This window comes from Felis catus, chromosome A1, assembly GCF_018350175.1.
Source record: "Felis catus isolate Fca126 chromosome A1, F.catus_Fca126_mat1.0, whole genome shotgun sequence".
NCBI lineage: Eukaryota > Metazoa > Chordata > Mammalia > Carnivora > Felidae > Felis > Felis catus.
The window spans coordinates 197,329,134-197,347,372 of record NC_058368.1 but is presented as its reverse complement, the minus strand read 5'-3'; the positions used below and the strand labels follow the sequence as shown (position 1 = coordinate 197,347,372).

The following is an 18,239-nucleotide window of genomic DNA, read 5'->3' as shown; positions in this document are numbered from 1 at the left end:
AGTCAAAACGCTGGGGTTCTCCCATACCAGGCCCCAGGAGTCCCCAGATCCTTGGAGGATGTCGATCCTGTTGCTCAGGGAACGGGCCCTAGATAAAAACTGATTTCTGGGAGATCCAGCAATTGTCAGGCACCTCACAAAGATCTTTATGAACATTGCCTCATTCACTCACAATAACCCTGTGAAAAGAGTACTATTACACTACTGAATACATTCTAAGATGCACTTTTCCCACATTTGATCATTTCTGAAACAAGAGAGAAAGAAACATGGCATCATACTTAATTGGCCGTATTTCTCTTCTTCCCTTGAGGTATATAAGATGTTGGTGCGTTTTATAATCAAATGGCGCCTCAGATTTAATAGAAAATGGCCCTCTCCACGTCAACAAGGGCCGGGCACAGACAGGTTAAGCAATCTGCCCATGGTCGCCTGTGTGTGTGCCGTGGCACCTTGGCTGGAGCTGAGATCCAGCTGACTCCAGGTCTCAGTTCTGGCACACAAGTTTGCCTGGCTCAATCCTCAACCCAGCAGACCACCTGGCTCGATCAAACCCAGCTCTTGCCCACGCCAAGAGTGACTCAAATTTTAAAAAAAGTATGGTGCCAGTTAGCAGCTCGTGCCTCCAAGTTTCTGAATTCTGGAAATTAAAAAAAAAAAAACACTACTATTTATAATTTATCTACTATTTATGGAGTATATACCACCACCCAAGCAAAGCCAAGCTCTCTACAGATACTGACTCACTGACTCCTCCCAACAAACCAAACACTTTCTTTTTTTTTATACGTGACAGATTAATAGAACACATTTCCCTTTATAATTTGTATCAAATTAATTCAGGGACTGTAAAAATAACTAGAACATATTAGTTTATTACATAAGGTAATATTCTCTTTATCTCACCTCTAGTTGCAACAATTTTTAACCATTTCTGACTTTGGCTCTCCTAGTAAGTCCCTCCTAAGCTGTAAATAATTTGGCCATACCCTTCTTCCTTGGTGTAACAACTGAAGATACTAGCTACCCACTATGAAAGAGGACGAATTGGTTTTTTACTTCAATGCCTTTTTCCCTCCCATTCTAAAATGTATAGTTACTAATTTTTGATTGGCAATTTTGGTAATTTAAAAAAACACATACTTATTGGTTACCAGTGTTGAGGAAAGGGGACAGAGGAGAGTTATTGTTTAGTAGGTACAGAGCTTCCATTTGGGATGATGGAAAAGTTCTGGAATGAACAGTGATGATGGTTGCATAACAATGTGAGTGCACTTAATGTCACCGAATTACACACTGAAAATAATTAAAGTTGAGAGTTTATGTTATGTATATTTTATCACAATAAAAAACAATAAAATTCCAATTAAAAAATTTAATTTCATTTTTTTTAAAGTATACTTGATAGACATCATAACGATTCCCATCCTACACAGGTAAGTAACTTGTAGAAGGTCAAACAAATAACAGTGGCAGATTTGAAACCGTTTTCTCTGACTGCAACTCCTCGCCAGCTTCGGAGTGCTGCCTATTCTTGTTGGGCAGAAAATATGTACATTTTCATTGATTGTTTCCTTCAGTCAGCCCTGTTCTTGAGGGCCTACTTTGTTCCCGGCGCTGTCCCAGGTGCTGGTGAACCTTGCAGCGGCCGGACGAACACAAGGCAGGCTCAGAATTGCACCCCTCCATCCAAGCTCACCTTAAACAGTGCACGCACCTCCTGGTCCTCATTCTCCAGCGCCCAGAGCCGCCTCCTGGCTGCTTCCTGCAGGGGGCCGTTTACACACCTCCTGGAGCGGCTCTTCACACTGAAGGAGAGGGTCAGATCTTAAAGAGAAGAGAGAGAGAAATGCAATCAGGTCAGGCTGGAAATGCGGTAAAAGGGAAGAAAGAATTAGATGAACCCCAATGCTTCCCACACCTAAACCTTAAATTGGTATCCTCATTAATTAGAGATTACAAGTACTCCTAACTACCTAACAATCTTCTGAGCACCTTTTGAAAAATGTCCCCCAAGGCAGAAAAGAGAAAGAAAAAGCTGAAGCCCCACCATGTTCTGGAATCCCAGGAGTTGCCGTTGGTTATTCCTGCTTTGAACAAGGTATATTTCTATGCTGCCTGGCACTGAGTGCTGACACAAACAGGTAGACATATGTTGCCTCCTGTGAATGATCTGTGAAAGTTTTGAACAAATACCAACTTATCCATTCATAGGGAAATGTATTAATATGTCAAATGTATGATATGTCATAGATATTATGTACTTTATATACTATGCATACACCATACGTTTTTCTCTAAACCATTTCTTTCTAACAATGTTTCTATTAATATTTGTCAGGGTAACTGGTAATGTATTAAAGTCTACCTTTAATTTCTTCAAAATGCACATTTATTCAACCACTATTGTGAGCAGAGGCTGCTTCAGGCGCTGGGGTATCACAGGAACAAAATAGACACGGTCCCTGTTCTCACAGAGCTTGTATTCTAGGCAAGTAACCCATTCGGTGAACACAATAATTTCGGATGGAGAAAAGTGCTACAAACTGAACGCAATCAGGGGAACAGACAGAGGGACCAAGCACTTGGAGGCTGAGGTATGCCTTTGAATAGTGTTGTGAGGAAAGGTCACCCTGAGGAGATTCATCTTATAACCGAACTTTGCCACATGCCTTCTTTAGACAATAAGTAGCCATCTTGTTAATAATTAGCAAACGCAAGGAGCCAAAAAGGCATTGGACTGCATAACCATGGAGGTCTCTCTTCTAATCCTAACTTGCAGGGACTTTGCAAATCCCTGAGCACTTTAAAGACCGCCCCTCTCATGCTGACCTGGGTAACACAAGGCAGCCTGGAATCCTACCTGTAAGAGGCCCATTTTTAAACTAGAAGTCCTGAAAATGTTGTGGCTGCCGATCGGCTCCAACAGGACACGCCCAACTGACCTGACATTGGCATGAACTGCGGGTGGATGTGTGTTCCACTCCGTTCCTCCCTGGCCTGCGATCTAATCTCATCCAAGCCGTCCATCTTCAGCCGAGCGGATCCAGTCTTCTGGTAGCCTCACTGATCAGCGCGCTGACCTCTCGGAGGAGGCAGGAGGCGAAGCCCAGGGAGGCGGAGTCACACAGACCTGGGCTCAAGGCTGGGCTCCTCGCTGGCTAACTGCCATGCCCGACAGTTAATTACCTCTCTACACTTGACTTTTCTCACTAGCAAAATGACTTGTCGAATAACCTATCTCACACAGCTTTTAAGAGGCTTACAAATGAGATTATGCATATAAAGCTTTTTGTTCAGGGCCTCCAACATAGCAAATACTCACTTAACACCTTAAGCGCTGGCTCTTGACCCTCACAAACTTCCCACCCCCACCCCCGTGCTACAGCAATTCCTGATCTCTCTGCTCTCATCTTGTCACACCTGTAATCAACCTTGACTCTGATTCTGGGATGCCTTTTTGCCAAGCCCATCTGTCCTGTCCTTCCAAACTCCCTTCTAGAATCTCTTGCAATAGCCCCGAACGAATGACAGTCCTTTCAGTGGGGATCTCCTTGCCCTATATGGATCCGTGGATATGTCACTCAAAAGACTGGATTTAAATAAGCAAACTGCTTTTGAGATCCCAACGGGTGAGAGCCATCCGTGAGAGCCTCCTGTCTGGGATCCTACAGTGCCCTCAGCATGACCAGACCGGGGAATAAATCAAGTTCACTCCAGTGTTAGTGTGAATCGCATTTTGTCATTTTTTAAAAATCTTTCTGAAAACTGGTCGTTTAATCATGCTAATGTATCTGATTGATTTTGTCTACGCCTCTTCTGCATAAAGGAGAGCTTGGCCGCTGGAGCAAAGTGTCCCCTTCTCACTCCGTGACTTTCCTGGAAACAGCATCCTGGAGGAAAACACTGAAAGATGGAAGAGACCAGCCCCGGTTGGATAAATTTCACCTACACGTACCCTCTGTTCATTGGCCTTCATGCATTGAGAAGGCAAAATGCTGACTCCACTGCCTTCAGGAAACAACAGATGGCAAGTTACCTTTTTTTCCAGGATGGCCCAAGCTGACAGACAAATAAGCAGACCGACACAAGAACAAGAAAGGGCAAGGTTTTTCTCATCGTCAGCCCAGCAGTTGGACAGAATTGAAAAAATAATAAAAATAAAGAACCCGTAATGACAAGTAAGCAATATCCATTTACCTAGTTCACGTCGCTTGTAACATTCATAATGCAAATCTTTTTCGCAAATCTAACACTCGTATGCCAGACAGGAGCACATGCTTGGAGAGGCAATGAAGCACGGTGGTTATGAACAAGGACCCAGGTTTGATTGCTTTTCTCGTCACCTACTAGCTTTGCAGTGGTGGCGAAGTTGCCTTTCTCTCTGGGACTCTGCCACCTTTGCAATGGGGAGTTTGGCGGCACCTCCTAGAGGTGAGCACGCGACAATGAGACGCGATCACTTAGCACACGCTTGACACACGATTTGCCCTCAAAAATGGTCCCTGATGATGATATACTTTCTTTAGTACAGCAAATATATATGGAGCTCCTAATACGTGCTGGATCGTGAAGAGCTTTGAGTGTCAGCCTGAGAAGCTTTAACTTAATCCTGCAGGCAATGGAGAGAGCACCGGAAGATTTGTGAGCAAGTGAATGTCATAGTCAAGGCCATGCCCACAACGATGCATTTTGTGGTGGTGCCTAGAAAGGATAAGAGGAAGGGAGCTTGCAGATGGGAGACATAAGGAGGTTACTGTGGTATTCGACATGGATAATAATTGTTTCAACAAATAGGGCTTCTCTTTAGGGTTTAAATACCTGGAGTCATATTCTGGGACAGGAAACATTTTTCCTTGTCTTCAGATGAGGCTATAACCTCACTCGATATGGTTGGATCCTTGGAAGGAGTTTCTTTACCTGGAGGAGAGCAAGTGAAAGATCATTTGTGTGGGTGTAAGCAAGACAGAAGCATGGACTGTAAGTCCTTGTCAAGTGACAATTTTTTCTCCAGGGCTGGTGGCATGGAAGAATTCTCACTGCTTGCACCATTACCTTGTAATTATTTAGTACTCAACTGTTATCAAAGACCTGTCACACATGTTCCCTCAATCCTGCAGTGGCCTGGGTGCCCCTGTTTTATTTAAAATAAACAGGGGCGCCTGGGTGGCTCAGTCGGTTGAGCTTCCGACTTCGGCTCAGGTCATGATCTCACGCTCTGTGAGTTCGAGCCCCGCGTCGGGCTCTGTGCTGACAGCTCGGAGCCTGGAGCCCGCTTCAGATTCTGTGTCTCCCTCTCTCTCTGACCCTCCCCTGCTCATGCTCTGTCTCTCTCTGCCTCAAAAATAAATAAACATTAAAAAAAAATTTTTTTTAATAAACAAACAGAACAGATTCGTGCTCACACGTCAGACTGGGTCCCCTGGCTGAGTACCCTGAAGATGCTCATTCTGTGTTGAGCCGTCAAGGTCATTATAGATCTGAGGTCCATGGGTGGATCACAGAAGTGTTAGAGCAGAGCAAGACAGAGTGGTGTCATTAGGGAGATGACTGAGGCATGCATGGTCGTCATGGACCTGAAATGTACGATGGTCCCCAGACTGTCTGCCCACTAGAGTCCTGTATGAGATCTCCAAAATGTTCCTGTCTTCACAGCTGTAGAATTGGAGTGAAAGGAGAACAAAGAGGGTCATGGCATAGGCTAGGGTTAGGAAGGAGGCTATTTTGATGGCAGAGAGTTGAAAAGAGAAGCGAATACAGCCATAAAGCATGGGGCAATGGTTCTAAAAGAACAGAAGGACATTTCACAAGTATCACTGGGAAATGTGGGCCTCCTTCGTGGTATCCCAAAAACACAAGAGAACTCACTGACACATTACTTGTGTGGTTACTCTGTTCCCTTGACCGCGAAACTGCTCAAGGACTATCCCATGGGATCAGCATATTATGAGCACTACCTTCTCCTGGAAAGAGGGGTTAGGAATCTTGGCTCAACCACTCTGTGGGAGGCACTCAGTTAATTCTCCCAGTTTCTTCAACTGTAAAACTGTGCTAGGTCAGACTCAAGTAGACCTACCAGCTTCCCATTCTGGACCTGTTCTTCTACTGATGCAGCCCAAGAGTGATAAGGGACCAGCAATCACACTCCATCCACTCACTGCTGATTGGTGCCGAATCCAGATTCTCACACTGCTGCCAGGGGTCTTGGCCTCCATTCCCTGCCTATGCAGCAAGGTTTTGAGGCCCAGGTGGAGGACCTTCCATTTCTTCATAGCAGGAGCAGTTAGCACCTTTGGGGGTGATGTATAGGGAGAATGAAATGGATTTGGGTTTGAATAGGCAGAAGGAGGGGCCCATCAGCTCACAGCCTTTCATCCAGTCCATCTTGTTAGGCATTCAGTGCTGAAAGCAACTTAGCTGGAAGGCTGGCAGTCATGAGCTATCGAGCTATCATTGAACAGGAGTATTTTGTGGTTCTGCTCCCAGGAACCAAAGGTAACAGTGGCAAAAAGCCACAGGCTTGGGAATCGTGAGATAAGAGGTTGAGCACAAATCAGATTCTCCCACACCCTAGCTAATGACCTTGGGCAAGACATTTCACCCATCCATTTTCCAAGGCTTCACTTTGCCACTCATAAATGTCAGACTGATCTAAGTTAATGTTTCTCAACTCTGACTGCCCACTTGAATCACTCAGATGGGTTTTTAAAAATAGCAGTGCCTAGGCCACATCTCCAGATATGCTGACTTACTTGCTTCCTAGTGCAGCCCAGTCATAGACATTCTTTTAAGTTCTCCAAGTGATTCTAATCTGGCCCGGTGTTGGGAACCATACACCTAGACTGGTGCTTCTCAAACTTGAATGTGTGTATGAATTGCCTGGGGATATTGATAAAATTTAGATTGTCTCAACTAGGTTGAAAGCCTACGGTTCTGCCTGTCTAATGTGCTCCCTAGTGGAGCTCCTGCTGGTCCCAGGAAAACACTTGGAGTGGCGGCCTGCTTCCCTACTCTGAGACACTGAAAACTGATTGACTAGAGGCCAGAGGCTATAACAAACCCACAAGCATCTTTTTTTCTTTTTTTGTTCTTTTTTTGGTCGTCTCTTTTCTTTTCCTCCTCCCAACCCCCAGAACAGTGAATTTTTTAAAGTTTAAATTTGAATTCATTGACATCATTTAGAAACTGGGATACTGGGGCGCCTGGGTGGCGCAGTCGGTTAAGCGTCCGACTTCAGCCAGGTCACGATCTCGCGGTCCGTGAATTCGAGCCCCGCGTCAGGCTCTGGGCTGATGGCTCAGAGCCTGGAGCCTGTTTCTGATTCTGTGTCTCCCTCTCTCTCTGCCCCTCCCCCGTTCATGCTCTGTCTCTCTCTGTCCCCAAAAAAATAAATAAACGTTGAAAAAAAAATTAAAAAAAAAAAAAAAGAAACTGGGATACTCTCAGAGAGGGAAGGAGGCAAACCATAAGAGACTCTTAAATACTGAGAACAAACTGAGGGTGGATGGGGGGTGGGGTGGGGAGAGGGGAAAGTGGGTGATGGGCATTGAGGAGGGCACCTGTTGGGATGAGCACTGGGTGTTGTATGGAAACCAATTGGACAACAAATTGTATAAAAAAATAAATAAAAATAAAATAAAGTAAAACATATATTGATCATTGAAAAAAAAAGAAACTGGGATATTCTACATAGCCTAGATGCTTGGCTTCGCTTTGAAAACTGGAAGATCTGTAGCTCAGGGCCCTCATGTGACAGCAGTCAGCCGGAGCCCAGTGGTTGCTGCCCCTCTATGGGAATTTGTTCTTCTCTGGCCACCAGCATCCCCACATTGTCAAATTTATTCATTTGCACCTGGTTCCAGCAAGCTTTGTCCTGATTGTAAGACTGCATGCAAAGAAACAACAGCCTAAGGATGTTGAATGCCTGTGAGGTAAGTCCATCTCGAAGGAGTAAGTTCATGGCCACCATTTTGCATTCCTATCAGCAGTGTGAGAGAGTTCCAGTTGCTCCATACCCTCACCAACACTTGATACTATCTTCTTTTTGAATTTAGCCTTTCCATAGGTGTGCAGTTTTATCTCATTGTTTCAATTTACATTTCCTCAATAACTAATGGTGTTGAACATTTTTATGTTCTTATTGGCCATCCATATATTTTCTTTTTTTCCCCCATTCATGATTTTATTTTTATTTTTATTTTTTTTTTGCTTTAAACAATTTTTTTAATCTTATTTTTTTTAAATTTACATCCAAGTTAGTTAGCATATAGTGCAACAATAATTTCAGGAGTAGATTCCTTAGTGCCCCTTACCCATTTAGCCCATCCCCCTTCCCACAACCCTTCCAGTAACCCTCAGTTTGTTCTCCATATTTATGAGTCTCTTCTGTTTTGTACCCCTCCTTGTTTTTATATTGTTTTTGTTTCCCTTTCCTTATGTTCATCTGTTTTGTCTCTTAAAGTCCTCATATGAGTGAAGTCATATGATTTTTGTCTTTCTCTGACTAATTTCACTTAGCATAATGCCCTCCAGTTCTATCCACGTAGTTGCAGATGGCAAGATTTCATTCTTTTCTTTTCAATATATGAAGTTTATTGTCAAATTGGTTTCCATACAACACCCAGTGCTCATCCCAAAAGGTGCCCTCCTCAGTACCCATCACCCACCCTCCCCTCCCTCCCACCCAAGATTTCATTCTTTTTGATTGCCGAGTAATACTCCATTGTATATATATATATATATACACCATATCTTCTTTATCCATTCATCCATTGATGGACATTTGGGCTCTTTCCATACTTTGGCTATTGTTGATAGTGCTGCTATAAACATGGGGGTGCATGTGTCCCTTTGAAACAGCACACCTGTATCCCTTGGATAAATGCCTCGTAGTGCAATTGTTGGGTCGTAGGGTAGTTCCCTTTTTAGTTTTTTGAGGAACCTCCATACTGTTTTCCGGAGTGGCTGCACCAGTGTGCATTCCCAACCATCCATATATTTTCTGAACGAAAGTATCTTCATAAACTTTTTGCTCCATTTAATTAGGTTATTTACCTTCTTATCACTGAGTTATAAAGGGTTTGGTTTTTTTTTTATGTTCTGGATACAAGTATCAGATACATGGTTTTCATGTATTATTTCCAAGTCTGCAGTTTCTTTTTCATTCTCTTGTTAGGTTTAGTGATAGCAAGGCTATCAGCAAAGAGATCAGTAGGATAAGGGGGAATGAGCTTTGCATACACATGAGAGAAGAGAAACCAGTCGTTACATACCAGAGAAGTCAGTGATCATGGGGCTAAAATTGATAGATATGGTAGGGCTAGGAGAGGGAGAGAAATGCAGAATAGAAACAGCGAGCAATAGGGAGCCATGAAGGGAACCTTGAGCCTGGGGATGGCAAAACAAAATTGGAAACTCTACCTTGGGGGGTAGCACAAGAAGGACAGGGAGAAGAAAAGGCAAAAGGCGGGGAGGCCAGCTTGAATGGCAATAGGGAACATAAAGCGTGAGACTGTGGACTGTGATCTGGGCAGATGAGAAGTGAAGGAATACAGTGAATCCAGTAAGGAAAGAGAAAGCATCTTGACGAATTGAATACGAAGGGTAAAAGTAAGGAAGAGACAATCATGATAGAAAAACGAATAGATAGAGGGATCTGAGAGATGATGTAGCTCTACTCCTCATTTTATCGTGGAGAACCTAAGGCCCAAAGAGGAGCAGTGATTTTTACCAAGGTCACATAGCGAGTTAGCAGCAGAGTCAGAGGCCATCCAGATCACTGGCGGCGGACCTCGCTGCCACCATTACCTTAACCCTAACTGGGAATTCAGGGCTCTGAAGTCTCTAATCTGGAAGCATCTCCCTTCCAGAAACTTGCTGGACAAAAGCATCTGTGCTTACTTCTCCCCTCCTTGCTCTTACCCACCACCCCGACTTTAAGAAGCAAGTGTGGCCCTGCGTGCTTTCTTCCCCCCACCTACGTACTTTTTCCTTCTTTGACCTGACAGTCACAGCACCGGAAGTTTTTATGATGTAAGCCTACTCTGCCCTGGTTGGGGCAAGTATCAAATTAGAACTACAGCTACATCTATCTCCACGGACATAGCTCCAATCCTAATGTTGAGGAAGAGGGAAAAAAGAAGTTGCACGATGCTATCATCTTGTTTAAGTATCAAAATCTGCAGAAGAAATTCTTTGCAATGATTACGGGTACATGGACATGTACTAAAAGCACGAAACCGCTGAATTAATGAAAGTAATTAACTTTAGGGAGAGAGAGGGGGAGGGAAATGAGACTAGGAGAGAACTACCAGGGGACCCTACTTGTGTCTGCAACGTTTTTTTTTTTAAGTAAGAGAATAAAATAAAGATATTCTGAAGCTAATATGGTATAATGTTCAAAACATGCTAAAGCTAGACGGTTGGTTTATTGTTCTGATATTCTCTATTATGAGTAAGTTCGAAATGCCTCACAAGCTTTTTAAAGTTCAAATACGAAGCATCATTTACTATTGGCAGCATTCTCCCTCAATTTCCTATTATTATACTCATGATTCACGTCTACCAAAAATGTTGAAAGTTAAAACCACCAATGATCAACGTAGGCAAATGTTCTCTCTCACATCCTCCGTTTCAGAGTGTAAGGCTGCCAAATTTCTTCAAGAATGTGTTGAAGGCAAGGGGGCAGTGCTAGGAGCTTTTAGATTGATGAACTTTGACATGACTTGCTCCGGGCTCCTAAGGGAGCAACTATAATTTATTAAACTGTGGCGAGAGTACCCAAGGGTCCAGGAAGTCAGACAAGACGGCAATTGACCAGAACCAGCATGTGCAATTGGGAGATCTTTGTGAGGAAATGAGAAACGTCCCAGGGAACAGACGCTTCAGGCAGAGCCCATGTGTGAGAATACATATCACCTGGGGTCGCCAGAGCCAACACTCCTCACTGTGTGACACCCCAGCAAGCCGGCGAGGCATCGGTCCAGAGCTCAGTGCTACCAAGAGCCTTCTCCTTTCCTGCCTCCCTCACCCTGAGGACTGTTGGCCTTTGCTCTTTGCTCCCCTTTAAACAGCTGTCATGGCAGAAGCAGCCAGAAACAGGGCCACTGTGGAGCCAGGAGTTAGGGACAAGGGTTGTGGGAATAGCCTTTTCTAGTGAACAAGAAAACAGCCCACAATTACTGAGGGGTTATCGGAACCCAGCCCCTGTACTTAACCCATGAGATGAGTTAGCTGATTTAATCCTCACCAAAAATTCCGTATGATGGATGTACCATTAGATCCAGGTTACAGATGGGAAACCAAGGTTTGAAGAGTGCAAGAGACTTGCCCAAAGTCACAGAACTACAGAGTCGCTCCAGGATGTGTCGCATACCTTGTTCCATGTTTCCGGGATAAATGGGGGGCCGAAAAGGCGATGTTTATATCAACAGTCCTCAGACCTACAACAGCCATATCATCCTCCCTAGGGAAAGTCCCCGACAAGCACAGAAAACAGTTTGGAAAATGGCACGAAAAGCCTCAATAAAGTACATAGCAGGTTGACTCTTGGCGAACTAGTGGATTCAGGATCCCAACCACTTACTGACGTCACAATTCAGGTGAAACAATAAAATATCTGGTCAATAAGGTCCTAAGAACTCTGAGGATGCTTTCTTCAGTGTCGGTTGGTTTGGGGCCACAGAACTCTTGTACCTGAAATCTTGGGCTGAGGACAGGGTGTCAGACAGAGGCAGAGCTGCTCCAGCTGAACCTGAGGGTCAGAGAGCAGGAGCAGAGCTCCCTAGGGCTCCTTTGCAGGCCGAGCCTACAACGCCTCATCTTATAGATGAGCAAACAAAGACCTAGAGAGAGAGCTTGGTACGTTAGGGTCATAGAAATGTAATCCATATGTGCTTAATTTCTTGTGCTTAATTAACCGTGTGCCAGGTCGGTTTAAGTGTTTCACACGTAGGCTTAATCCCTACCACAGCTCTCTGGGGAATGCATAATTACATCACAAACCTATAGACAAGGAAACTGAAACAGAGAGGTTGAGTAAATTGCTAAGGCAAGTCAAAGAACCAAGATCAAACCCGGATGCTTTGGCCTCAAAGACCAGGCGATTAACCCTGATGATGCCTGCCCAGTTAAAGGTAGGCTGAGTCAGCTCTGGATCACTGGCTTGCGGACCAGTGATCCTTCCTGTGCCCCCACACTCCGTTCACTGTCTGTTCCCATGGGGTACAATGGCAGCAGGACTTAGGGGAAGGATCCGAACAGTTTATAAACCTTAGAAGTCTGGAGAAACAAAATGTTTTCACAGCTAAAGATCATGTCTTTTGTGCTACGGGCATCATTTGGGAATTTGTTTGCCTTGGCTCGGGGTCCTCCTGGGCTCCCCTTCCAAGGAATCACGTGGTACTTCTGGAAGACATGGAATCCTAACAAGGGTTAGGAATGATTCCTTGGCATGGTGCTCTCTTATTTCCCAAGTAAGTCCTCCCTGACTCTGCCAGCTTCCCTCAAAGCTGCCACACATCCTGATAAATGCCATACCCCAGATGGCAGGGCCCCACCTTGGCCTTGCTCTGAAAAGAAGCAAGAAGCTTGCGTTGGGGTGACTTAACCACGCTGGTTGCCTGGGACTGTCCTGCGTTTAGCACTGACTGCATCCTGAGAAAGCCCTCGGGCCCAGGCAAACTGGGATGGTTGGTCACCTAATGTCAAGTCTCAGATGACTTGACAATTTCACAGAGCAACAACTCTCCATGGTCTCAAGATGTACCAAGAAAGGGGGGGGGGGGGGGGAGAAAGAAAGAGGGAAAGAAAGAAAGAAAGAAAGAAAGAAAGAAAGAAAGAGAAAGAGAGAGGAAAGAAAGAAAGAAAGAAAGAAAGAAAGAAAGAAAGAAAGAAAGAAAGAAAGAAAGAAAAAGAGAGAGAGAAAGAAAGAATGGGAAAGAAAGAGAGAAAGAAAGAAAGAAAAGAAAGAAAGAGAGAGAAAGAAAAAGAAAGAAAGAAATCGGGGCACCTGGGTGGCTCAGTCGGTTAAGTGTTTGACTCTTGATTTCTCTTCAGATCATGAGCTCGAGTTTGTGAATTTGAGCCCCACATCGGGCTCTGCCATGACAGTGCAGAGCCTGCTTGGAATTCTCTCTCTCTCTCTCTCTCTCTCTCTATCTCTGCCCCTCCCCCCAGTTCTCTCTCTCTCTCTCAAAGTAAATAAACAAACTTAAAAAAAATATATCACTCTGTAATAGGTAGGAGGCAGGAAATTGCCTGTTTTTCTCAGGTAACAGCGACCCTGATGCAAATAGGGTTGTGGGACGGAGGCCAAATTTGTGACCACGCATGGGCCCCAGAGACTGGCTGCCCTGAGGTTTCTTCCTGACCTAGGGAATCCTGGGAAGAAAGGACGGAAGGGGTTAGTCACACCCTGCAAGCGGCAGCCAAGAGCCGCTCTGGCTCCCCACAGAGCGAGCTCAAAGCCTCTCCCTTCAGGAAAAGTAGAAGCTTCCCAGGCTCAACTCCCTTCTCACAAAATCGGAACGGCAAATACTGAATGAGGGACGGAGGAGAGGGAGCCAGAAAGCACGGCCATCTCCCCGTCTCGGGGAAAGCAACTTCCCCAACCCAGCAGATCCCTGAGCCTTCCCTGGACCAACCACCTCAGCCAAGCCACGGGCCCGGGCCCCCCCAGGAGACTCACCTGGGCCCCAGGACAGACTCGGCTCCCCGGGAATACAGAAGCAGCCACCCATGTGTGCATCATCCTCCCCAGGCCAAGGCCCCTGGGAACACCAGCCAGAAGAGCTGGGAGGGGACAGCCTCCCAGCGGTGTCCCTCCTCCCGCCTCCTCCCTGGCACACGAAGGACCAAACCCCAGTTCGGTGCACAAAGCAGCCTTTGATATCCAGCTGCAGCAGGAGGCCCAGGGAGGGTGGGAGGGGCAGCCCAGCCCTCAGGACCCATAGTCCTGGCTCTGTCAGGCCTCTGACCAGGGAGCAGAGCTCCTCCCTGCCTCTCTGCAGATTGCTCCATGCCTAGCAGGCTCTGGCACATTCCTCACATTCTAGGATTGAGATACACAGTTTGGTTCCTGTGGGGGCGGCCGGGGTGGGGGAGGAGGGCAGGGAGCATCCCAGGAAGCAAGGCTGCTGTGCTTGGTTTCCCCCTGACTGCCTTGGCCCTCACGGACTTGCCTGCCAATGAGCAAGTGATCCCCACCCGGCCTCTCTCTGCAAACACCTCCCTGAGCGATCTGGGCGACACCGGAGCTGTGGGCGCAGCGTCTCACCTCGGCCCCAAGAGCATCAGGGAGCCAACCCCTCATGGGGGGGGGCAGGGGGGTGCGTGCAGAACCCCAGCCCCTACTCCTAAAGTCAGGAGGAACCTGGGAAATCGCCTGATGGAGCCCAGCACCTTACAGACGAGAAGACAGAGGACCAGGTATGGTAAGGTTACAGGTATGCACAAAAACCTGCTCCCACCAGACCAGCCTCTTTTCCTTTGGGGACAAAGCAGAGTTTGCAGCCGGTACAGAATCAGATGCAGTACAGAAAACCTTCCATGACATCTTCCCAAGGAGGCCGAAAAACTATGGTTCAATGTCAACAAGATCGGCAGAGGCACGACTGACCTAACATCCAAGCTCAAGGCTCGCTAATTACTTATTTTCTTAATGCCTCGCACAAAGTTCAGTGGTGAGTGACCATAAGAGGGAGGAGGTGCAGCCGAGAGGAGGCAGCATCCCAACCACTGGCGTGCGGGCTCCGTGCAGGTCAGCCTCACGAGCATTTTAAGGAGGGAGGTGGCCTGGCCGCGTTTATATTCTGGGAGGGGCACGGAGGTGACAGTGTGCAGGCTAGCCCGGGGGTCAGTCTCACTGGTGTGGTCACGAGTGTCTATTGCACACACCAGCTCAGCCCCAGGTGGCAGGGTTGGGCTTCGGTTTCAATGCTGACTCGTCTTGACTCATAGTCAACTGACTTTGCCACGGACCAGCCACTCACCATATATTACCTCATTTAAATCCCGTAGCAGCCCCATAACATAGGCACTACCAGCTCTCTTCCGTAAGTGAGGAAACTCATAAAGAGGGGCGGACAACTTGTCCAAAGCCCCACCATCTATGAATGTCAGATTGAGGACTGGAGCCAGATCTAATCGCTTCCACAGCTAAGGAGCTTCATTTCTCCAATACACGAGCTCCTTCCACAACTGCAATGAAAAATGATTAGATGATCTGATAGGGAACCCTCAGAGCTTTCTGGCCACGATAGAAGGCCCAAGAGAAGAGGGCTGAGGCGGGGGCAGGGAGGCCAGAGGGACAGGGTCTCTCAGATCACAGTGCTACCGTGGGGCATGTTGTCTCTGTGCACATCTGTGTAAAGTAGCCACTTCCCATCATATCCCATGCCTTGTCCTTCATCAAAGCAGTGTTGTAGCGTTTTAGCAGTGTTCTCTTGGGCCTAAGATAAAAGAACTAGAGTTTCTTTAGAAAGTTGTCACTCGAGGGGCGCCTGGGTGGCTCAGTCAGTCGGTTAAGCGTCTGACTTCAGCTCAGGTCGTGATCTCACGGTTTCTGAGTTTGAGCCCCGCATCGGGTTTTGTGCTGACAGCTCGGAGCCTGAAGCCTGTTTTGGATTCTGTGTCTCCCTCTCTCCGTTCCTCCCCTACTCGCACTCTGTCTCTCTCTCTCTCTCTCTCTCAAAAATAAAGATTAAAAAAAAATTAAGAAAAAAAGAAAGCTGTCACTCAAACTTTGGGAGGTACATGAGAATCAGACAGTGAAAAGAAACCATGGCTTAACTGGCACATGACGACAAATGCTCAGACTTATCACTTCTCCTCGACTTGCCTACATGCCATTCTTACACAAGTGCAACAACAGTGATCGGAAATTGTAAATGACCAAGACTAACCAAAGGAAGCCCGTCTGTCCCAGATGACACCCTGTGGCAGGCAGCTGAGACACACATTTTGGCAAGTCCGTTCTGGAAAAAGTCATTGCTTCTCTTGAGATGCACGAAACCAGTGGTCTTCTGTGTCTGGGTAACTCAAATGAATGAACCTGAACAAAGGGCTTTCCAGACAGAGAAAGCAGCAGGTGCAAAGGCCCTGAGGCTGGAACATGGGTGGCAAGTGAAAGGAAAAGCATGTGTGGTCGGAGTCCATGAGGCAGGGCAGGGTGTAGGGATGAGGTTAGAGAAAGCAGGTGGAGGCCAGATTGCACAGGACCTTGAAGGCCATCAAAGGACTTAAGCTTCTCCTGCGAGTGACATGGGAGACAATGGAGGATACTAAATAGAGGCGTCTCATGATGGACTTATGCTTTTAAAGGGTCACCTGGCTTCTCCTTGAAAAACAGGCTAGAGCTGGGATTCCAGGTATGCAGCAATTACAACATCCAGGAGAGAGATAATGATGGCTTGAACCAGAGTGACAGGTTAAGAGAAGCTTAGGCATTAGACACGTATTTCAGAGTGAAGAGTATATTAACCGAGGTTCTCCGGAGAAGCAGAATCAATAAGGTATAAATATATCTGTGGTGCGAGAAAAGTCACTGCCCCATCTAAGAAGCCCCTGCTAGGCTCCAGGCAACAAAGAGTGAGGGGCCATGTTCCTCTGGCATATGGCCAGACATTCTGATTTGTCACGGAAACCAGACATCGAGATTGTCAGGTGAAGTTCCCAAACTTTTTAATGGTCACAAACTAGGCTTGCTTCAGCAGCCCATGTACTAAAATTGGAAGGATACAGAGATCGGCATGGCCCCTATGCAAGGATGACACACAAATTCGCGTGTTTTGAGGATTGCGTGGGATTGTTGAATCATTATGTTGTTCACTGGAAACTGATATAACACTGTAAGTATTAAAAAAATTAGTGTTCCCAAACCAAGTCAGAAACTCTTCCAAAGCACCGTGCATAGGCCAGTACTTTGGAGCAGACAAACATGGCTGCCAGCCAAATCCAACCCACGAGCAGCCAGTTGGACCCTTCTGAGGTAAAACTGAATTTGTTTCCCTCGGGAAACTTACAATCTGGTCGGGCTAATAAGATATACACTTGGGAACTATATAGTTCAAGAGAAAAACTGAAAGACTGTGTCACGGGTGGTATTCTGCCCCCTCCAAAAAATGATATACTGCAGACTGAACCCCCCAGTGCCTCAGAACGTGACTTTATTTCAAATTAGGATTGTTGTAGATATAATGATTTAAGTTGAGTTCATTCTGGAGTAGGGTCGGCCCCTGAGCCAATATGACTGGTGTCCTTATAAAAAGAACACCCCGTGAAGACATCACAAGCAGAAGCGTCTGCAACAACTAGGGTAGTAGAGTTACGCATCCACAAGCCCAGGACCGCCCGGGATTTGCCAACAAACCACCGGAGGCCAGAAAGAGGCAAGGGATGATTCTCCCTGCAGGCTTCAGAGGGGGCACAGCCACGCAGACCCCTTGATTTGGGACTTCCAGCCCTCAGAACTATGAGACGATAACATCTCTGTTGTGTTAAGCCACCCAGTTTGGGCAGCTTGCTAGGACAGCCTCCACTCCGGTGTGTTCGTACCTCTCAGAGGTCCGTTTGGGCCTTCGCTTTGTGGTCAGAAGACCAAAGTTCGAATCCTGGCTCTGCCATTTTCAAGTTGTATATTGCTTGGCATAGTCCCTCCTTTCTAAATAACAACGATAGTAATAGTTACGTGGAGATCACAAAAAAGTTCTCCCTCATAAAACGGTTGTGAGGACTTAAAATGGGGTTTATAGGTGGGTTGTTTACTTGTGCAAATCTTGCACGTGCACGTGTGTGTGCGCGATCACTGTTACGCTGGTGTTTGGCATGTTTTCCATGAGTCTAGACTCTGAGGAGGCATCGTTGGTGAGTAGAATGTGCCTATCAGCCGTGATAGAGACAAAATCTCAGAGTTCCAATCAGAAAGTCTACAAGGAAATGCATCCAAGTGAAACTGGGTCTTGCTGTCTTCAGATCATCAGGAAGATTCCTTTCATTACCTCAGACAAAGGCATCCAGCCTAGTCACCCTAGCTGTATTTCTCTCCGTACTCCTTGACTTGCCGACATTTTTGATAGACACGAATTTTGCAAGCAGTTTACTTAAGAAAGAAGAATGAAATCCCACGGTCAACCATTTTCGTCATTAAGATATTTGGCCTTTGTGATCTAGCGAATCTGTTGCAAGCAAAAGGAGGGGCACCTGGGTGACTGGGTCGGTTAAGCACCCGACTCTTGATTTTG

General features: G+C 46.2%; 1 protein-coding gene and 1 non-coding gene across 7 annotated transcripts in view; one reads left to right on the top strand and one right to left on the bottom strand.

Moving 5' to 3' along the window:
* SH3TC2 (SH3 domain and tetratricopeptide repeats 2) overlaps positions 1-18,239 on the bottom strand; it is an 88,056-nt gene that overhangs the window by 37,090 nt on the left and 32,727 nt on the right. For 2 of the 6 annotated variants that reach the window (XM_045037106.1, XM_019810918.3), the window contains exons 2-3: positions 4,822-4,920; positions 1,700-1,827 (exon numbers count right to left, since the gene is read on the bottom strand). In XM_045037106.1, the coding sequence (XP_044893041.1) occupies positions 1,700-1,827; positions 4,822-4,831 (138 nt within the window). In that variant the 5' untranslated portion in view covers positions 4,832-4,920. Of the gene's footprint in view, positions 1-1,699; positions 1,828-2,945; positions 4,756-4,821; positions 4,921-13,687; positions 13,870-18,239 lie in introns of those variants that run through there. The other 4 variants (XM_006928011.5, XM_003981410.6, XM_045037104.1 and 1 more) reach the window with 4 other exon arrangements.
* LOC111556926 lies at positions 16,697-16,800 on the top strand. Its single transcript, XR_002736626.2, has one exon. It is a non-coding gene; the product is annotated as a U6 spliceosomal RNA (small nuclear RNA).